The sequence below is a fragment of the Canis lupus genome, chromosome 4, assembly GCF_048164855.1.
Source record: "Canis lupus baileyi chromosome 4, mCanLup2.hap1, whole genome shotgun sequence".
In the NCBI taxonomy this organism is placed as follows: Eukaryota; Metazoa; Chordata; class Mammalia; order Carnivora; family Canidae; genus Canis; species Canis lupus.
Genome location: NC_132841.1, coordinates 4,200,701 through 4,223,567, shown reverse-complemented (window position 1 = coordinate 4,223,567; position 22,867 = coordinate 4,200,701). Strand labels below are relative to the sequence as shown.

At 41.8% G+C, this 22,867-nt stretch overlaps 1 protein-coding gene across 7 annotated transcripts in view; it reads left to right on the top strand.

Annotated features, from left to right (window-relative positions):
- Nucleotides 1–22,867, top strand: part of MTR (5-methyltetrahydrofolate-homocysteine methyltransferase) — a 107,630-nt gene that overhangs the window by 58,517 nt on the left and 26,246 nt on the right. For all 7 annotated transcript variants that reach the window (XM_072822975.1, XM_072822980.1, XM_072822974.1 and 4 more), the window contains 9 exons: nt 1,215–1,394; nt 3,278–3,394; nt 3,680–3,820; nt 9,298–9,387; nt 10,530–10,682; nt 12,876–12,983; nt 14,131–14,231; nt 20,583–20,650; nt 21,229–21,349. In XM_072822975.1, coding sequence (XP_072679076.1) covers nt 1,215–1,394; nt 3,278–3,394; nt 3,680–3,820; nt 9,298–9,387; nt 10,530–10,682; nt 12,876–12,983; nt 14,131–14,231; nt 20,583–20,650; nt 21,229–21,349 — 1,079 coding nt within the window. The remainder of the gene's footprint in view (nt 1–1,214; nt 1,395–3,277; nt 3,395–3,679; nt 3,821–9,297; nt 9,388–10,529; nt 10,683–12,875; nt 12,984–14,130; nt 14,232–20,582; nt 20,651–21,228; nt 21,350–22,867) is intronic.

The following is a 22,867-nucleotide window of genomic DNA, read 5'->3' as shown; positions in this document are numbered from 1 at the left end:
AAGCAATCTCCCTGCTGAGCAGGGATTCCGATGCAGGGCTCGATCCCAGGACCCTGGGATCATAACCTGAGCTGAAAGCAGACGATTCACTTACTGAGTCACACAGACACCCCCAGATTTGATTTTTTATACAAGAAAGCACTCAGAGTGTGACGTGAAGACAGTCTCCATGACCATGACCAAGTTCAGAAGGCTTTGAGTGAAAAGCAGCATGTGTTCATTCAGTGAATCGTACTGAACATGTGTTCTGGGCCAGGCACTGCTCTCAGCTCAAGGGATACAGCAAGACTGGTATTTTGGCTCAACAGGTTAATAATAAATAATAAAACAGATTTTTAAAAAAAAGAGTTGCCAAATAAATAGTTTCTAGAAAGAGAGGTGCTGTGAAGAAGATGGAGGAAGCAGGCAGGATGGCAGAGGGGCTGGTTGGAGAGGGAGAGCAAGAAGGCCTTACAGGGGAGAGGTGTCTGGGCAGGGAAGTGAGTGATGATGAAGCACACTGCGCTGTCCCAGGGTTTTGTGTTCTGAGCAGTGGCAGCAATAAGTAAAAGGGCTCTAAGGTAGGGATGAACTGGGCAGGTTTAAGGACTGTCAGAGGAGCCGAGGGCAGGGGAAAGGACAATGGTACGAAATAAAACTCTTGAAATGGGCCCTGATTCTAAGGGTGGGGGGAAGCGACTGGGAGTTTGAGTCTTGCTGGAGTCAGTTCTTTGCTTTCTAGCATCATATTTTGAAGAGCAGTACTGATTTATATTTATGGCTTAAGGCACACGCTAGTTAGCTAGTGCTTAGGGGGTTGGGAAGAAGCTGGGGACATATCCCTAAATCTTTGTGGATTCTGGAAGGTCAAAGAAGCCTTTGGTGGTGCTGCCTGGGTGGTGAGTTATGGCAGTCCAGGCAGATCAGAGCAGGAGGGATGCTTATTTGTTAATCGTTCCTTAGTAATGTTTGAGTTTTTATCGTGTGTGTGTGTATGTGTGTGTGTGGTTTAATTTTTACAGAAGCAGTATAGCTGTTGTGTGGATGAAAACACAAAGCGACTTTAAACCATCTGAGATAATTTGATAAATGTTGAGAGGCTGCTTGGCATTTGGATTTCTATGAAATCTAAGCATCGATAGTTAAGTGCATTTCGAGAAGTGAAATGTGCTTCTGTTTTCATAGATAACACTTCATTTTCTTTTTAAAATTGCATCTTTTGCCCCTCTTGCCAGGCGACAGAAACAGACACAAAAATCAGAGTGTGCATCCGGGCCTACCATCTACTTGTGAATAAACTGGGCTTTAATCCAAATGACATCATCTTTGACCCCAATATCCTCACCATTGGCACTGGGATGGAAGAGCACAACTTGTATGCTGTTAATTTTATTCACGCAACAAAAATCATTAAAGTAAGTACAGATATTTTCTTGTTTCTACTCAGGCCATCACTCACGTTTATCTCCTAGCACCAGTGAGTAGTTTGAGCTAACCTATCTGTTTACTGGCTGGGGATGTTGACAGTTTACTGTTAGGTATTAAACTACTTTTCTGAAATTTAGGGCTCTTCATTATTTTTCTTTTATGTGATGTTTTACATGATGAAGTGGAACATACATACTGGAGAAAATATACGAAAAATATAAACTATAATATATAATTGTGAAGCACATAATAGCTTTCACTTAGGTCATGAAATAGAACACGCCCAGCGCTCCTGTGACTCTCCCTTTCAACTTATACCCTCAGTTCTGAATTTTGTGATGCAACCATTTTCCTGTTTTATGATACCACTTTGTGGCTTTTCTTTATAATTTTATCACTTATGTACAGTCCATCTGAATTATCCGTGGATTGTGTATTTGCAAATTCACCTACTTGCCAAAATTTATTTGTGACCCCAAAATCAATTCTGTTGGTACTTTTGCAATCACTCACAGACATACCCACGCGCAGAGATGTGCGTGGCCCAGATGGGGCCAACCCACATGTTCCCAGATGAGGTCAACAAAGACATGCCCTGCTGCTTGTTTCAGCTCTTACTCTGTAAACACATGTCCAATTCATGGTCTGTAATAGTGCTGTATTTTTCACATTTTTGACCTTTGTCTTGGTAATTTATTTCTCTGTCTAAATGGCCCCCAAATATAGTGCCGTAGAGCTGTCTAATGCTCCTGGTTGCGGGAAGGCTGTGATGAGCCTTACGGAGAAAATGCTGGCATTACATAAGCTTTGTTTAGACGTGAGTCGTAGTGAGCCAGTTGGCCATGCGCTCAGTGAATCAATAGTATTCATTAAACAAGATGTCTTTACACAGAAACACACATAAAACAAGTTTCTATACTGAGGACTAGATGAAAATTGTGTGACCAGGGGTTCACAGGAACATAAACTCTACTTTTCCCTCTAGGAGAAAGGGTTCTCAGTATTTCCAAATTCATCATTCACAGTGACTTTATACAACATAACTGCCACCAACAATGGGAATCAATTGTCTAAACAGTGCAGTTTAGTGTTTCCTATTTTTATGCTTAATATAAATAGAATCTTAAGATGCTTATGCCTTTTTTGCTTACCCAAACTTACTAAAAAGATTTATCTCTGTTGTCGTAGCTTGTACTTTGTTCATTTTTATTGTATAATATTTCATTGTGTAACTCTTCCACAATTAACTGGTCTACTGTTGATAGACATTTGGTTTGTTTCTAGTTTGAGGACAATGTGAGTAGTGCTGCTGTGAACATTCTCATATGTGTAATTTGGGTGCACATGCACAAGTTTCTTTGTAGCATATACCCAGCAGTGGGATGATTGGGTCACAGGAGTAGATAGGACAGGCTATCTGCCTAAGTGCTTGAGCTGGTTTGTACTTAAACCAATAGTAAGTAAGAGTTCCTGTTGCCCCACGTGCATGCTAATACTTGACATTGTCATAAGGTGTGCTGGGAGCCACAGTTTCATTCTGTCCTGTTAAAATTAGTCAAGTTCATGCTGAATTAAGGAGTTGCTTCATTTAGGCTGTGGAAACCTTCAAGTGAATGGCAGGCTACTGTCATACCATATGTGTATGACATATGAATGGCATATGTGTATGTGTATGTGTATGACATATGAATGGCAGGCTATGTTATACCATAATGTGGCAAGTTCTGGTTTATGTCTACCTACAGGAAGCTCTGGATTACTTCGAAATTCATGTTTTTTACTTTCCATTCTTTTCTGTTAAGCTTAAGGGATATGATTGCTGCTTTTGGCAAAATAAGGAGATCTTTTCACATTTTTAAATTTTTGCCAGGAAACATTACCTGGAGTCAGAGTAAGTGGCGGTCTTTCCAACTTGTCCTTCTCCTTTCGCGGCATGGAAGCCATTCGAGAAGCAATGCATGGTGTTTTCCTTTACCATGCAATCAAGGTACAGTAGAATACCTGTTTGCCCTTCGAAAGCACCTTTTACATGGGGAAGGGCTTGACCAACTATGGCCCATAGACTAACTCCGGCCTGCTGCCAATTTCTGTGAAGAACGTCTTATTCATGCTTTATATATTGTCCCTGGTCACCTTTATAGGACAGTAAAAGAGTTGAGAAGTTGTGATAGAGACCACGACCTGAAATATATTGTACAAAAAATGTTTGCTTATCTCTGATACAGAGTATCTCTGGAAATTCTCTCTTTTCTTTTCCTTTTTCTTGCCTTAGTTTGGTATGGACATGGGGATAGTGAATGCCGGAAGCCTCCCCGTCTATGACGACATCCATAAGGAACTCCTCCAGCTCTGTGAAGACCTCATCTGGAATAAAGACCCTGAGGCTACGGAGAAGCTCCTACGCTATGCTCAGGTAGAGAGAAAAGTGTTCTGATGAAGGCTTTTCTCTTCGAACTTATCACCCTCTTCCAGTTATTAGACCTTTGCTAGTAGAGTAGTATAGTAGTACAAGTATCTCATCATGTCTTTGAATCACTAAAGATTTCTACAGAGAGTCCAAGAGAAGGTGTTTTAGTTAAGGGTGAGGGAGCAGAAGCAGAGCATAGCCACCCTGCTTCTGAATTTAGGTTTCTTTAAATTTATTTTAAAATGTAAAATTGATCTTGTCCCATACTGAAGTAACACATATTAATTCTAGAAAATTTACAAAATATAGATAAGCAGAGGAAGAAAATGAAAATCACTCAGGATCCTACCACCTAAAGTTAACCACTATTGAGATTTTAATGACTTTCTAGTCACAGATTTTGGTTTATTTTCAAAATAATTATGTCCTCACACATGTGTGCGTGCACACACATACATTTTTATAATAATAGACCTCTATTCTAGATGCTTTTGGGTAACCTGTTTAGCAGCATATTGGCAGCATCTTTCCATTTTAAGAAACATTTTCTACCTCATTTTAAATAGACTATTTTGGATTTTCTTTTGTGGCTTTTATTACCTGATACCCATTGCAATGTGTTTACATATGTGTGCCTGTTTGTGTTCGGATCTGTTCCATCCGTGGGAAGGTTCACAATTCAAGGCTTGGGGTCTGTACGCATTTGTTGTATAGACGTGTGAATGTGTTAGTTAATTCAAAAACTGGCTCCTTGTTTCCCCCTTACTAAGTGTCCAGCAGTCCTAGGTACATTAAGTATCTGTCATGGGGGCTGCTTCCTGAAATTGTTTAAGGAAAGGTGAAATCTTTACCTTAAAAAAAACTTTTTGATTTTTTGCAAAGAGCCATGGCAAAGGAAGACATATTTCTCACAAAGCATGTTGGCAAAGTGGTAGAACACTTCCAAGGATGTTGTCCCTTTGTTAATGTTTTCTGTGTTACAGTCTGATTATAACTCCAGCAGAACTGTCAACTTCTGCTCCATTGTAGCGTGAGAGCTGGTGGGGTTCAGACTGTGTGGTGAGCAAAGGACCCTCCCCTCTAGTTCCTTAAAAATATTTCTGATTTCTGGGATCCCTGGGTGGCTCAGCGGTTTAGTGCCTGCCTTTGGCCCAGGGCACAATCCTGGAGTCCTGGGATCGAGTCCTGCGTCGGGCTCCTGGCATGGAGCCTGCTTCTCCCTCCTCCTGTGTCTCTGCCTCTCTCTCTCTCTATGTCTATCATAAATAAATAAATCTTTAAAAAAAATATTTCTGATTTCTCTTGTGGACCTAGGACAGAATGTGTTGGGGCTTGACTATTGCAAATGTAATTGTTTTCTGTCTCTTGGGGCTCACTGAATACGAAACAGCCTCTAGACTTCTCTCTCTCTCTCCAGGGCTTTTTCTGCTCATTTAGACAGAGTGCATGGCCACTCAGTGTGGAACACTACCCGGTTTCTTCCTTGCCTGTCTTCTGTTGAGTAGAATCATAACTCACGTGGGTTCTGTTGAAGGCCAGAGGGGCGTGGCAGCTTCTATAAGCATGAAGTCATTGTAGAGAGTTCTTAACCCACACAATGTGCTGTTTTGTTGTTTCCTCCCCTCTCTCACATAGAAAAGTTCAAGCTCCTTATTTGTCAGACTCTTCTCACATAAGGTTTTATTGACTGTGTATTTTATGTCAGTCATCCTCTTGGGTCAGTTCACTTTTAGCATTTGTGTACAAGTTTTTGTTTCTGTGTGTCATGCTGGGATGTCAAGAAGTTTTGCCCCTGGGGCATAGCCACACTGAGGGAGATCTTAATAGCCATCTCTAGAGCTTAACAGTCCATTATTACCAGAAATTTCTTCCCTCTTAGTGTAACCACAGGGACTTATTACAAGCCACTGACCCCTCTGTCAAGTAGGCTGTCTACGTTCAAAGGTGACTTCTGTTACCATTAAGGGAATTAATAACCAAAACAGGTATACTTTAATAAGTCCCAGTAGTTGCCAGCTTGGTAGCAATTTCTCAGGATGTACCAAGTGCAAATGGAACGTAAAAAGCAGTGCTATTAAGAGGTAAATAAAGGCTGAGGGTTTTTTTTTTTTTTTTCTTTATAAGGGAATGATCTTTTTTTGTTATTAAATGATGAAGTCTGCACCCAGGTTCCTGTGTGATACATTATTGAAAAGCTGGAAAGAGTTTTCTCTGATCTTTCTAAGCTCTCTAATCCCACTTTGGGGGAGTTAACAGGTTTATCAAAAAATAATTATTTTAGCTTGGCACAGGCTGACTTGTGGTAAGTAAATTAGTTTTGGTAATGAAAAGTTCCAGGTGTCATGGTACCATATGATTTCCATAGAGTTCTTCCCTCCCTCCCTCTCTCTCCTCGCCTCCCTCATTTGGACTGGAAGGATCTCTGCTGTCAATACAGTGGCCCCTGAATGACCTTGGGTTGTGAGAATACTCTTGATGCTTTTCTGGGAAAAAAGTTATTTGATCATTTGTCTAGTCTTCATCTTCCTCATTGCCCCTGGAGGTCACAGTCTTGTTTGCCTTTTCTTCCAAGCACCATACTCCCCTTGATGCCTGTCCAGCTTTTCTGTGTGCCAGGAACAAAGCACAGGTCACCAGGAGGACCCCCTGAGCAGGAAGATACTCCAGAGCAGTAGCTACAGAGACAAGGATAGACAGCTGCATAGGACAGGTAGCTGGTTGGTTTGCTTGGTGACTTTGTGCTCAGTGAGCGTCCACAGTGTGTCTGGTGTGTGGTCTCCCCTCTGCAGCATTTTGTACTTAGATCGTGGAGAATCTTCTGTCGAATGACTAGTTGGAAAGCAAGGTGGGCTCAGCATGCAAGGTTGTACTCCTAAAATAGTTGCTTTAAAATGTACCTTTTAAGTATTGATTTTCTGAAACAGGGTCATCAGATGGGATAGTTTTTATGCTTTGGAGAAATCTTTGTTGACCTTCCCTGGATCCTTGTTGGCCACTGTTCATCATCCCATAAATGTTGACCCCTCCATGCCCCAGAGGCCCTGCACACTGGGGGATCTTTCTGTGAACACACCAGATCCTTTTGCCCTGTTTGTACTCCTCAGACTCTGTCCCACGGGTAGAAATGGCCTGATGCTGTGGCTTATAGGGCAAGTGGTGCGTCACAAGTACTGAATGAGAGGAATGTGAGCTTCAGAAGAATCCTCTCCTCCTCTTTCTTGAGCCAAAGGCAGATGCTCTCCTCTCCTCTCTTTCTTGTCTCTTTTCCTCTTTGTTTTCTTTTTGCAGGGCCATGCAGCTCTAGTTTTTTTTTTTTTTTTCCTTCTCTATGGTCAGATAGTATTATACCATGTTTTCTGTATTTGTTCAGCCATCAACGGACGTTTAGGCTGCCTCCGTGCCTAAACAAGGAAGCCCTTGTGTCCTCAGTATTGCCATTAGCACCCCAGCCATGCAGTTCTGGGGGTTCTCCCAGCCTTCTCTCTCTTCTAACACATTGCTTGTCACTTAATGTCTTTATGCTTGGATTTTCTTTCCTCCCTGTTATCACCACTGTAGTCCAGGCCTTTATCGTGGACTGTTAAAATCTCCTCCCCCTTCTAGGGTGCTCTTAAAAATATTACTTTATTATTCTGAAGCTTCAGAACTTTGAATTTTGTCCTGCACTCCTCGTACCCCACAACTGCCTGGAAGGTTAAATCCAAACTGGATAGCATGGATTTCTGGTGCTCTCTGATTTGGCCTCTCTTATCCTGCCTAAACATTGCTCTGGAAAATCTGGCTTTGTTCAGCATTAAATCACTCAGCTAATATTTACTGAACTCTTGTTCTGTGCTGTGCACTTCACTGACCATAGAGGATCTAAGCAGTAAGAGAGATGTGCCCCCATGGAGCCTACAGTTGGATGAAACATACAGAAATACTGGAGGCAGTTGTGACCTAGCACAGTCCACGCTGGGATAGGGCAGGTGCAGGATGCTGTGAGAATGCAGAACCCAGAAGTAGAGGTGGTTGGGGAAGGCTTCCCAGGAGGCGCAGGTCAGGGGAGACCTCAGAGCTAAGTGAGAGTTAGCCAGCCTGGGGTCTGGTATTGGAGTGCCGGGCGGTGGTTCCTGCCAGGACAGGGACATTTGCCATCTAGATGGGGGCTGGCACTGGAGCCGGTGCTGAGTAAGTGGATGTCAGGTGAAGGGATGTGGAGGGTGCAAGGGGCTGAAATGCATGGGATACTAAACTTGCTCAGCTTGGCAGAAGATGGAGCTCCAGAGAGGGCTGGGCTGGCGCCTTGCATGGCATGGAGAGCAGCCTCAGAAAAGAGAGGTAATGTGTCCTGAGAGGAATAGGATACTTAGGAATTTTTTCCTGTGGGGGTGGATTGATCAGATTTGCAGCTGGAGAAGTTCTCTCTGGCTACAGAAGGTGCACTGGAGACCGGGGTGATTTTGGGCTGTAGAGATAGGCAGTGGCTTGGAAAGTGTGGAAATGGGGCAGGGAGAAATTCGGCCGCACTGTAGTCATTAGGACTCGGTGAGTGACCGAATAAGAGGAATGAATGAGTATTTCAGAATGCTACTTAGGTTTTTGCTTTGGGTGAGTGATGCCACCAGTTTACATGGAGAAAGCAGATAAGATATTGCAGTTCACGTCATGGACCACGATTCTTTCACTTTGTGTGCTTCTGCTGGATCTGTCTGTTTATTCCAGGTCTTTCTCCATCCTGGTTTGTGATGATGACTTGTTCCTCACATTCCCGGTCTAGTTTGTATCACATAGTGGTCTGACCATCCACTAGTATGTTCCGCGCCTGGCATGTGCTTTCTCAGATGGCTTGCCCCTCCACCTCCCTTAGGATGTGGCAAAGTCCTCGAGAGCATAGGCTATGTCTTGCGGCTCTTGGCATATCCACGTCCCAGATGCTGTCTGACTCAGCACCTCCACAGCCTCTCTTTGTGGGTAATGATGCTCCTTGTGGAAGGCTCTGGAGGCCCATCACATGTAGGGAATAGCGTCTCTAACTGCCCTGAAAATCCTTTGAAGTTGTTATTGTTTTTTTGTTTTTTTTTTTTTTAAGATTTTATTTATTTATTCATGAGAGACACAGAGAGAAAGAGACATAAGCAGAGGGAGAAGCAGGCTCCCTGCAGGGCCTGATGCAGGACTCTATCCCAGGACCCTGGGATCATGCCTTGAGCCAAAGGCAGATGCTCAACCACTGAGCCACCCAGGCATCCCCATGAAGTTGTTTTCTTCTAGAAAAGGAAGAACAGGACCTTGCTGTGCCCTTCTGCTACACGGTCAAATCCTGAAAGACCTAGACCTCTCCTTGTCTCTTCTTCCTGCAAACATTTGTTAAGATCTTAATTCATGCTGCATATTCAGCTAGGTACTGGCAGTATACAAGAAAAGCAAGGCATAGCTTTTTGCTGCTATGTAGTTCAATAAGGGCCCATTGTACCTATCTGTCTGTCCTAATTTCAACTCAGACTCACGGCAAAGGAGGGAAGAAAGTCATCCAGACTGATGAGTGGAGGAATGGCCCCATTGAAGAGCGCCTTGAGTACGCCCTCGTGAAGGTGAGTGGTGGGAGTGCTGAGGGAGGCGAACCGGAGGTCTGGAGGCACCTCGTGCTTGCCTTGTGTTGTGCTAGAGGGGTGATTCCCTAGAGCACCCCTGAGTGAATGTGCCCCCGGCCCCCACCCCACCTCCAGCACCATTGGCAGTGGCTAGAGATACTTTCAGTTGTCACGATAGGGGGTGGGAGGTGTTCCTGGCATCCAGTGGACAGGAATGCTGTGAACATCCTGTATATAATTCACGGGATCGGCCCCACATGAAAATTATTCAGCCCAGTGTGTCCATGGTGCCAAGGTTGAGAAACGCTCTCCTAGACCAAGTTGCTGTCTTTTGATCAACAAACAAGTCCTGGTTCTTCTGCTGACAATTGGAATTTTAGGCAACATAATCTCATAGTTTCAGTGTCCTCATTTGTTGTCTGAGAATTTTAGAGGATTTTTTTTTTTCTTGGCTCTCAAATTTCACATTTAACTTCTTGAAACTTTTGAGATTCACATATTTGAAGTTATGGAATCAGCCAGCCACATCCAAGGGTTGGTGAACTGGGGACATGGAGGATTAGGGCTTGGTCATTGAATGCTGGAAAAGTCCTCAGAGGCTTCATTGAATGCTGGAAAAGTCCTCAGAGGCTTCATGGATTTGAACTTCACTCAAGGGTCCTGCCCATTGTCATTCCTCCCACAGCCCTAGAGTGTACTTTACAGTAACAAAACATGCTGATTGCACAGATATCTTTAGTAACATATACTCTGTGAAACCCCTAGGATGCAAAGTGTATTTTATGATGAATTTGAACTTTACTTACTGCTAGCATTCCTTCTGTCACTGGTAACTCACTTTTACTGAGTACTTTTATGGAGTGCTTATGTTACATTACTACAGCCAACTAAGCACTTTACATAGGGTATTTCATTCAATCCTCACAATAACCACCTGAGGCAGGTACTATGTGACATTTTAATTTAGGAAACTGAGACTTGATAAATTGCTTAGATTAGTGATAGAAGCTAGGATTTGAACCCATGCAGTCTGAATCTAAAACCTATAGTCTTAAGCATTTTCATGATTCATTCTTTATTGGCTATTTGGACTTAAGTCAGTTGTTAATGTGACTCTTTTTCCCTAACCTTTTTTTTACTAGGGTATTGAAAAACATATTATTGAGGACACTGAGGAAGCCAGGTTAAACCAGGAAAAATATCCCCGGCCTCTGAATATCATTGAAGGGCCTCTGATGAATGGCATGAAAGTTGTTGGTGACCTTTTTGGAGCTGGAAAAATGTTTCTGCCTCAGGTTGGCAAAAGATCAGGTTGGGTGTTGGGTGCAGTTTTAACAGCCAAAAGAAAAAGACTTTGTATTTTAATAAATAGTAACTTAAGGTATATTTCTTAAGTGTTGCTTTTGGTAAGAGCTCGTAGACATTGAGATTAGGTCATTCTTTCTCTAAATGTATTTAGGAGGAGTGTCTGGAAGGACCATCTTTTTTCTTTTTTTTAAATAAGATTTTATTTATTTATTCATGAGAGACACACAGAGAGAGGCAGAGACATAGGCAGAGGAAGAAGCAAGCTCCCTGTGGGGAGCCTGTCACAGGACTCAATCCCAAGACCCCAGGATCACGACCTGAGCCAAAGGCAGATGCATAACCACTGAGCCACCCAGGTACCCCTGTTTTCTTTTTATCCCAGGATCCCACGTTGCTTTTATCCTGCCTTCTCAGTAGTGTGCCTGTTATGTAGACCATCCCTTGGTTTGAATTTGTCTGATGTTTGCTCATTTTTGGCAAGAATAAGAGTGAGAGTGAGGCTGTGCCATCCCCAGTGGGTCATATCAGGAGGCTCGTAATGCTGCTGTATCTCATTGCTGGTTCTGTGGACTTTGATCACTTGGTTATGATGTCTACTAGGTTTCTGTGCCATGTATTTACTTATAAGGAGAAACTTGGAGGCAGCACAAACATCCTGTTTCCCACCGGACTTCCAGTTGTGAATTTTAGCATTTATTGATGAATTTTGTAAAAGGCCCTATTCTTGCTTAAGCACAAGCCTTCATTAGAAGTGGATCAAGAGGGGATCCCTGAGTGGCCCAGTGGTTTAGCACCACCTTTAGCCCAGGGCATGATCCTGGAGTCCAGGGATTGAGTCCCACATCAGGCTCCCTGCATGGAGCCTGCTTCTCCCTTTGCCTGTGTCTCTGCCTCTCTCTCTCTCTCTCTCTGTCTCTCTGTTTCTCATAAATAAATAATAAAAAAATAAAAATAAATTCCTTTATGAAAAAAACAAACAAACAAGAAGTGGATCAAGAGGGGCATCTGGGTGGCTCAGTGGTTGAGTATCTGCCTTTGGCTCAGGTCGTGATCCTGGGGTCCTGGGATCGAGTGCCACATCAGGCTCCCCACAGGGAGCCTGCCTCTCCCTCTGCCTGTGCCTCTGCCTCTCTCTCTCTCTCATAAATAAAAATCTTTATAATTTTATTTTATTTAAATTCAATTTGCCAACATATAGTATAACACCCAGTGCTCATCCCATCAAGTGCCCTCCTCAGTGCCTGTCACCCAGTCGCCCCAACCCCCCGCCAACCTCCCCTTCTACAATCCTTTGTTTGTTTCCCAGAGTCAGGAGTCTCTCATGGTTTGTCTCCCTCTCTAATTTTTCCCACTCAATTTCTCTCTTTTCCCTTATAATCCCTTCGCTATTTCTTATATTCCACATATGAGTGAAACCATATGATGATTGTTTTTCTCCAATTGACTTCTTTCACTCAGCATAATACCCTCCAGTTCTATCCATGTTGAAGCAAATGGTGGGTATTCATCCTTTCTGATGGCTGAGTAATATTCCATTGTATATATAGACCACATCTTCTTTATCCATTCATCTGTCGAAGGACATTGAGGCTCCTCCCACAGTTTGACTATTGTGGACATTGCTCCTGTGAACGTTGGGGTGCAGGTGTCCTGGCATTTCATTGCATTTGTTTCTTTGGGGGTAAATACTCAGTAGTGCAATTGCTGGGTCATAGGGTAGCTCTATTTTTAACTTCTTGAGGAACCTCCACACTTGACTGGCTGTACTAGTTTGCATTCCCACCAGCACTGCAAGAGGGTTCCCCATAAATAAAAATGTTAAAAAAAAAAAAGTAGATTGAGAAGAGGAGGCTGAGAAGGGCTCATAGTGGAAGAGGATGCCTAGAACTTGGAGAAATGATAGATGGCCTTCTAGGCTGAGAAAAAGTATCATATAGATGATACTTCAGAACACAGAAATCAGAACATGCAGTTCCTAGACTCATTTTCCTTCCGCTATACCTCATTCACTATCTTTCCCCACAAGGAACTTGTTCTTTTTTTTGTTTGCTGTCAAAAGTGGATTCCAGGGTGGCTGATCTGAGGTCAAAGCTTGCATTCTTAATTTGTGCTAAACTTCACAAGTGGGTATTAACAACCATCCAAGATCAAGTAGATACCTGACTCTGTGTCTTTCCTAGGTTATAAAATCAGCTCGAGTCATGAAGAAGGCTGTTGGCCACCTTATTCCTTTCATGGAAGAAGAAAGAGAAAAAAATAAGACGCATGCTGGCACAATGGAAGAAGAGGCAAGTCATTTTGTCCTAGGCTTCTGGGCCCTATGAGGAACTGGCCTCAAAGACTTATTAGGAGGGGTAGGCACCATGAGGCTTGGCAATCTTGTCATGGAAGATAAAATAGAGCAACGATCTCTTTTATCAAGTATCCAAATATCCTGGGATTTTTCCATCAAGTTGTAGCTTTATGAATTTTTAATATGAACGTAGTTTTTCAGACAGAGCCTACGATTTCAGATCAAAACCAGCTAGTTAAAAAAAACAAAACAAAACAAAACAAAACCAGCTAGTTCATTTACTGACCATTTACAGAGCTCCTACTAAGTGCAAGATACCATGCTACACACTAGCCCTAGAGCTCAGTCCCTAGCCTTGAGTAATTGAGTGATGTTTGGCTTTGGAACACCACTTTACTGACTCTTTTCTGTATACTGGTAATGTCCTTGGCACTGCCTCCTGATCCAATTTAATTCCTGTTAGCTATACTGCCAGAGTCAGTCATTACGCTTTGACCTTGTTTTGTTCCTGGTGGAGCTCAGCCAGCTTTGGCCTGTAGAATTCTGAATTCTTATACTGATACGAGTTTGCGAATGGCTCCAACAGACATAGAATCCCACTTGCCTGGCATGCTTTTTTCTTTTCTTTTATCTTTTTCTTTTTAAAAGTTAATTAATCAATCAATTTATTTATTTACTTGGGGGAAGGGGTGCTGACAGCGCATAGAACAATGGTATTGAAGAAACAAAATATAATTAAATGCCCCTGCACTGGGCTGTTGAGATGATGGTTCAGATCCTGATGGGAGGTATGCACGCACCAGCTTCTCCTTCTGCTCCTTCTCTCCTCTCTTACTGCTCACATTAAAATTTGTCAGACAGTGTTTTTGGAGTTAAGGATAAGTTCTTCAGCTATGGGACTGTTTTGATGAAACCCCTGGTTGAAACTCCCTGAGCTAACCAACTAGCCAGGCCTCCTTCAAACTGCTCGGGCTTACAGCTTTCTACTTGCAGAGCACATGATGTGGGTTCTGGGTCTGTTTGTGAGTTGTCTTAGTTATATGGAAGTGCTTTCTGTGCTGACCCGTGTCTGGCTCCCGAGAATTAGGTGTCTTGCTCTAAGTGACCACAGCAAATGCTCAGCTTCTTGGCTTACTCTCCAGGACCCATACCAGGGCACCATTGTGCTGGCCACTGTGAAAGGTGATGTGCACGATATAGGCAAGAACATAGTTGGTGTCGTCCTTGGCTGCAATAATTTTAGGTAAGTCAAGACCCACCTCTTTCAACAGCTTTCTTATTTAAAAATACAAGCTTCAACAGGATGATTCTTTATTGGTTAGGAGAGGTAGGGTATGGCCTTGGATATTGTAGGTTATTTTTAATTTGTTTCCTGACTTTTTGTGTGTGTGTGTGTTTTGTTTTGTTTTGTTTTTACATTTTCTGCATTGAACACAACTTTTCAAATCAAGGAAGTTAGTAATTAATCTGTGTGATCTGTTTGGTAAGGACAGAAAGAGCAATATCAAAACTATTCCAGTAGCATCAGAACAATTAAAAAGCTTCTTGAGAATTGACCTTGGGCCACAGCTCTAATAACTAGAACATTGGGCTCCTGCCTGTGGTATGGAGCATATTCTCTTTTTCTTCCCAGTAAACTGCCATGTTTTGTAACTGAGCTCTCATAAGACTTCAGCTAAATGGGATTTTAAAAGGAGGCTTTGACTGTACAATTCTCTCTTTTCTCTGCTTACAACAAAACCACACATCCCTCTTGGAAATGATGAAGCTAGATTTCAGAAGGCGTATAGAAGTGAAATAGCTTGCTGATATGTCTTATTATAGTGAATATTCAGCACTGTTATTTCCATGTGACAGCTGATGACCTATAGTGAGTGTATGTTTTGCCCAGATTTCAACATGTTCTTTATGATCAGAAGCCTCACACAACTAATGTCTTCTCTGGTCCACGTCCAACCACCCATCCCTTTGAGTCCTGGACTTCTTTACAGTGTGCTGTTTTCTCCATGAAGCAAGGAACCATGGCTGCACTGCATCTGTGTCTCTCACAGGTGTACCCTTGCTTCCCTGTGACAACCACCCTCCAAGTCCCTCCCTACTCTCAACTTGGTGAACCATCTCTTCATTCAAGGCCAATAAGATGCAACCAGGAAGCCCTCAGGAAGGCTGGAGATGGTGTGGGATCAGGATGATGCCTTTTTGCCCCTGACTGTCTTCACAGATGCTTCTACTTGATGCATACTCACTGTCAAAACACTTAGCACTCTCTTCTAGTCCTAGAAATGCGGAATATTGTTCTTGGAGTGTATTTATTATTTTTTAAACGATAAATATATTGGAGATACTGTGGAGGTTGTTGTAATGAGGTTTCACCACAGAGTAAGTATTTGGATAAGATGTTTGCTTCCTGGAATCTACAAGACATCCCTGCTCTCTCTCCCCTTTTCAAATCAATGTCATTGGTTTCTGTTTACATTCATTACCATTAGGTAAAATTGAATTCAACTCGTAAATGTTCATAGACTATCTACCACATACCACACATTGTACTGGTGACACCAAAATGGCTTAGTTGACTTTTCTCAAGATTTCAAGGAATTTGCTATCTATTAGGCTAAATGGCCAAGTATAGAATCAGCTGTCATCATGAGATGGAAACTGTTGAAAAAGCAGTTTGTAGGTAAACTTCCTAAAGCAGTTCTTGAGACCTTATTGTCATGTGTTCATAATTTTGTTTTGAGAAATGGATGAGTAGCCAAGAGAGCCACACTAGGAATGTTTTCTCTCTCCAGTAAAGACATTGTGAAAGGCCGAGAAGAATGGTGGCCTTTCTCTAGGGTGCCACTAGAGCTGCATGTCAGCATCTGTGAAAGCCTGCTTATAAGACTTGAGGCTTGCCTCCAGCACATCCACATCCTCTGTCTTGTGCACTGAAAGTCAGCTTACCTTTGCTCCTAAGTCTAACTGGAGAACTATCTTCTGCTCAAACTGTAATTATTCCTTTTATAAAAATGAAGTGAATGTGCAAACTTTTTCTGTCACTTGGATACCCTTTTGGATCTTGTGGGTCCTTAACGTGTGGCCCCTTGGTCAGTATAATTTTATGGTATTCACTAGTAGACAAGTGCCCCAAACATCTACCTTACCTAGTTAAATGTATACTTTCACTGTCAGGGCTCTAGACTGGATCTGGAGTGAACCACCCAGCTAGTGAGTGAGTCTAGCAAACCACTCAGGACCAAATCCTAATGCAGCTTTCTAGTTCCTGGTTCTTTGTCATTGATGCAGGAAAATCTCATAAAATGGGAAGAACTTTTTTTCTTTATGAAGGAAAAGGAAGTAAAGAGGAGTAAGGATGATGGTCCTGTCTACACAAAGAACATTTTCATGGGGATGACACATTAGATTCTGTGTTATAATGGAATGTGTATGTTTGAGAATTTAGATAGAACTAAGGGATGTGTCCACTGAGAGTTTACTAATACCCAACATTTGTTTAGCACCTCACAAATAGAAAGAGTAGGATAGGTCAACAGAAATTTTAAAATTGGACATTCTTTTTTTTTTTTTTTTTTTAATTTTTATTTATTTATGATAGTCACACAGAGAGAGAGAGAGAGGCAGAGACACAGGCAGAGGGAGGAGCAGGCTCCATGCCGGGAGCCCGACAGGTGCCAAAGGCAGGGGCCGCCAAACCGCTGAGCCACCCAGGGATCCCCGAGGCCTGGTTATATTTTAACCAGTGGTTGTTAATCTGTGTAGTATGAGTAAGGACTAAGCAACATATGGCTATGAAATACTCTCAAACTGAATAATGTTATTCAGCTGTACTAAATCAAGGGCACAGTAATCCACTTTGTTCTGTGCACCACACATGCTCACTTGGTAATTATTCAGGGGCTTTCAACCTTGGGTGTGTGTGTGCGTGTGCGTGTGTGTGTTACGGCTTTATTGAAATATAATTGACCTATAACATTGTGTAAGTTTCAGGTGTACAATGTATTGATTTGATACACTTACATATTGCAGTATTATTACATGTTGTTTTAACTAATGCCAATGTAGTTTTTCACAATTACCTTGCTTTTGTGTGTGTGTGTGTGTGTGTGTGTGTGTGTGTGTTTGCGGTGTCTTCTTAATAACAGCCATTCTAACAGATTTAAGGTGGTCTCTCATTATGGGTTGGATTGGCCTGTCCCCAATGATTAGTGAAGCTGAGCATCTTCTCATATTCATGTTGGTCCTTTATATGTCTTCTTTGGAAAAATATCAAGTTCCTCTGCCTAACTTGTAATATTTGAAAGGGGGACTTTCCAGAATTAATTAATTAATTAATATTTATTTATTTATTTATTTAAAAAGACCCTATTAGCACGGCTTAACCACAGGTTGGAAACAGGCCATGGGGACTGCAGAGCGGTAGGGTCCTGCCATCTGGTGGTAGCACATGTGAATTGCAGGATCAGAAACAAAATGCCGTCTTTGTTCAGTTCATTTCCAGAGACAGCAGATATGGCGCACCCTGAATGGGTGCACGGCTCTGATTTTTCCTTTTTAATTCTTCCAGAGAGTAAGAGAGACTTTATCTATTACAGTATGTTTTTAATTGGGTGTATTCTTAGGCAGTATTGGATGCCTTTGCTAAAGCAGCTAGCGCAGCTTACATTTTTTTCCTGACTTAAAAGCCCAAATGAAATGCTTACATACACAGCGATTCTACATACTTTAGAAAGATGATTTAAAATCAGCGTTTTCCCATAACACTAATTTTTTTTTCTCGTATCTTACGTGACATAATGTAAAAATTGTGTAAGAAGAGGTCTGCAGACATGGGGCAGATAGGTCTGGGTGAAGAAGAGAACCTGGGGGAACCCCAGGGGAGTAGGGAATGGAGGTGTAGGGGAGACAGGATGTGGGGTGAAGATGAGGGACGAATGCAGGGGAAGGGAGAAGCATACTGCAGCTGTGGACAGTGGAGGTGGGTTTGTAACCCATGCCATCCCCTCCAGCTTAAGTTCCATGGGGTCAGCTGGCTCCTCATTCTGCACCTTCCATCCTTGTCTCATCTTTCATCTAGCTAATACCTACTTACTCTTTCAAAATTCGGCTCGGGTGTCACCCTCCTGGGATGCTTCAAGCTCCATTTGGATATCAAAAAGAAATCTCAAACCCAGGGGGCACCTGGGTGGCTCAGCTGGCTGAGTGGCCAACTCTTGACTTCTGCTCAGGTCATGATCTCAGGGTCATGGGGTCAAGCCCTGCATCAAGCTCTGCACGGGGCAGTGTGGAGCTTGCTAAAACTTCTTTCTCTTTCTCTTCTGCCCCCACCTCCAATCGCTCTCTCTCTCTTTTAAAAAAAAGAAAGAAAGGAATCTCAGACTTAGCGTTTTGAAAATTGAACTAGTTTGTTACCATTAAGATGCCTCTCCTCCCTTTCTCCCTGCCCTTTGCTCCTTCTCCCATTTCTGTCCAGCCACACGGTCTCCTTGCTGCCCTCAAAGCAAGCATGCATAAGGTGTTCCTGAAAGACACATTGCTTAAAACAAGACAAAGAAATGAGAGCAACTTGATTCCCAACTATCATATTGACGATTTTTAGTTGAATTTTTAAAATACATACAATGTTGGATATAGTTAGCTTAGAAATTGTGCCTTTTTGTCTTGATTGAAAGGCAATATACTGCTTAACTTAAATAAGTAATAAAAGGCAGCATACTATTTTGCTTAGTTTTATATGTAACAGTCTATATTTAGTAATAGTTTAACAAAAGATCCAATTACCAGACTTTTTCAATATGCTAAAAAAAAAAAAAAAAGGTGGTTGTAACCTGCCATCTTTAAATCCTGCACGTTCATTCTACCAGGTTAGTGCTAACACACTGAACGCAGCTATCAATTTGGAATTGTCTGCCTTTTACTGAGGCATCTGTATGTGCTAGTTTTTTTTTTTTTTTTTAATTTCTAAGTAACCCAGGAGCAAGCTAAAAAAGTCAGCATGAAAAGATACATAGCAAGAAGCAAAGCTCCTTCCTGTCCCACATCCACTATTACCAGATGATAACTGTGTCAAGTGGTGGTTCTTAAGCATTGATTTTTTTTTTAAATTTAAAATTATTTTGCCTATTTTAATGACATTATGAAAGAAGTGAAAGTTTATGCTATGAGATGTATACTCATGATAAAATTAAGTTGTAAAAATGATCAACCCGATCGATGGGTGTGAAGTGCTGTCCAGGGCAGGAATTCTCTGAGTTGGGAAAGCTGCCTCTGTGAGTTGGAACCCCTCCACTGTTACTCTGTTCCCTCAGAGCAGACCCCCACATTCTCTGCTCGCTGCCTGCTGTCCATCCTGTGTGTAACCCCCCAACTCCCGAGTTAGTTTTTCCTTTGAGTCTCTCACCCTGTCTCCCTCAGGTTCTGTCTCCCTCTCCTGTGACTCAGTAACCAGACTATCATATCATCAGCTTTCCATGTGCAGGAACTGATTGATTATCTTTTGCATTGGCTTCCACGTAACCTCTGCTGGTCAAATATATTTATTGAGTGAACTTGCCTAGCATTTTTGTTGGCCTAAATGGCCAAGAGAATGGGTTTTGGTGTCAAGTCCTGTTTCTTATCCCAAATCTACTACTAATTAGTTGCATAACTAGACAAGTTGCTTAACTTCTCTGGGCCCTTCTTCAGTGAAATGGGGCCTGTAGTGGTGCTTGGCATCTTAGAGCTGCTTTGAAGGCTAAATGAGATTGTTTATGCAAAAAGCTTAGCACAGGGGAAATGGCCTCAGTGTCCATTGACAGATAAAATGTGTTGTGCCCATTATGCCAAGTGGAATAAGCCAGATATCAAGGGACAAATTACATATGATTCCACCTATGTAAAGGGCTAGAATAGGCAAATTCACAGAGATAGAAAGTAGGGGCTGGGGAGAAAGGAGAATTGTTGCTGAATGATTCGAGTTTCTGTTTGGGGTGACAGCCGAGTATTGAAAATACATAGTGGTGATGGTTGTACAACATTGTGACTGTAATTAGGGCCACTGGACTGGAGACTTACTGGTTCATAGGGCAGATGATATCTTATATATTTTATCAGAGCTGAAAAAAATAGTAACGTCTTATGCCAAAAATGATTGAATTGTGTACTTTGGGTGAATTTTAGGCTATGTGAATATTATATTAATAAAGCTGCTTTAAGGGCAGCCTGGATGGCTCAGCAGTTTAGCACCGCCTTCAGCCCAGGGCCTGATCCTGGAGACCTGGGATCAAGTCCCATGTCGGGCTCCCTGCGTGGAGCCTGCTTGTCCCTCTGCCTGTGTCTCTGCCTCTCTCTCTCTCTCTCTCTGTGTGTGTGTGTGTCTCATGAATAAATAAATAAAATCTTTTTTAAAAAGCTGCTTTAAAATCTTACCATAGCACCTGGCAAATATGCTAAGTACTTAATAAGTGGTTGTGATGATTGTCGATACTTAGTGAGCATGTCCCTGTGATTCCAGTTTACATTAGAAGAGTATTTGGTGGCCAGGTAAAAATGTTCATTTCCCCTTTGTCTCTGATGAGAGACATTAATTCCTTTCCATCTCGTTTCTGTACCTCAGAGTTATTGACTTAGGAGTCATGACTCCCTGTGATAAGATTCTGAAAGCTGCTCTTGACCACAAAGCAGGTACTGTGCACCTTTGCTTCTGGGAATTCCACTGGATGTCCTTACCCCCAGTGTTTGTCTGTCTATAAATGGTAATCCCTAGCCCATGTGGGGTTGGTGGGGCATTCAGTCAGGTGCCAGCTCTTGCATGGCAGCTGCTATCATCGTCACTTAGAGTGGGAGTTGAATTGGTGACTGGGTGACCATGAGACTCCTTGTAGCTCTGAAGATGGGGAATGGGAACAGGCTTCTTTTTATAGGGTCTTATTAGTTTTTTCCCTGTGTGTCATTTTTATGTTTCTTCAGACACTGTAACGTGCAAATCTGGGAAATCATGAACAATGTATTTTATTTGCATGGCTTCCCCAGAGTGTGGCAAGTACATGATTGTAACGTTAAGTTACAAATCATGTTTACTACCAAAAATAAACAAATCAATTGAAACTCCCCAGAAAAGATGTCTTAGAATTGGAAATTGGGAATTCATCTGAGGTCTTAGGGTCTTCATTGCAAAGGTTTTAAAATGAGTCCTGCATATTTTTCTGCTTTTTCTCTCATCCTCCTTCTCACTGTCCTTTTTCTCTTTTTTGAAATAATAGATATAATTGGCCTATCAGGACTTATCACTCCTTCCCTGGATGAAATGATTTTTGTTGCCAAGGAAATGGAGAGACTGGCTATAAAGATTCCACTGCTGATTGGAGGAGCCACCACATCAAGGTAAGTCATGCTAACAAACTTTTTGCTTTCCTTTAAATTCATTTAAATGCCAGTGTTTAAAAATAGTGATAAAACCTGTTTGTTTGTTTGTTTGTTTGTTTGTTTTTTTATGCTTGGCACTATGGCTCCTTATATATAAGCGTATAAGCTTTCAGTCTTCACCTGGACAAGAGCCAGCATGTCTCCCATTCGGTTCCTGAGATTTCTGAGAAACACTCCTCTTGAAATCAAACCAAGTGGGGAAGGTGTATTTTTTGACACAAATATGTTTCTGGAATGTTAGCCCATTCTCTGTCTGGAAGCAGGTGTCTGATTGACTAATTACAGGTTTCCTTGAAGAAACTCCAGCTTTGTAATAGTTCAGGCACAAGGCCACCCTAACAAGAATGAACCAAAGGATGACCTTGGGGAGTTGGTTTTGAAAGGGGAACCTTTTGAGAAACTTTGGGGTAAGCAATTTCAAGAGGAGAAAGTTCTAAGTTGGTCACATGACCATTATTCAGTTCGATTTTTCCTGGAATTATAATTGTAATGATATTTGGTGAGAAATACGTGAATTATGAGTACTACTAGATTTTTTCTGACATGTCTTTTATCCCATATCACTTACTTTGGCAGAGAGAATAAGGCCAGGTGGAACACTGAACTCAATGATCCTACAAGAACACACTGTATTTTTTTTCTGATACAAGAATACAATAGAAATCCAGTCAAAGATATTCCAAAGTTCCTTTCACACTAGTAACAACTGCACATTAAGCCATTCGTATTAATCAGGTTTTCCACAGAAACAGAATCAATAGGATGTGTGTATATATATTTATTTTATGTACGTTATATATATATATCACCTTATGTTATATTATTACTATATGCTATGTATTATGTATACAGAGAGATTTATTTAAAGGAGTTGGCACATGTCATTTTAGGGTCTGATAAGACTAAAATCCGCAGGGAATCTCAGCAAGCTGGAGACCAGGTAGGAGCTGACATTGCAGTTTTGATTCCAAAGGCTATCTGGAGGCAGGATCCTTCCTAGGGCCCCTCAGGCTTTGCTCTGAATCAACTGATTCGACAAGGCCCACCTACGCTAATCACATCTAAAAAAATATCCTCACAGAAACATCTAGATTGATGTATGACCAAAAACTAGATCCCATGGTATGGCCAAATTGACACATGAAATTAACCATCATCCCATTTGTAATCTGAATGGATCATTTTCACAAGTAGTAGTAGTGTTATGTGTCATTTATTCATTAAATGAAAAGAAAATATGCTTTTCATACTTGAAGGACTCAGTACTGTGGTGATTGTTGCTCACCTCAGAAAACTGAATTTGTTTTTCCACCAAGGACTTATTCACTAGGACGTGGAGCAGATTATTCTCCAGGGACATGACCAAGCATTGATAACTGGTATATAAGTGAGCAGGGTCTTGGGTAATTGAGATTTTAATGTGAATATTCATCAGCTTTGTAAAGATAATGATAATGAGAATTTACAGACTATTGT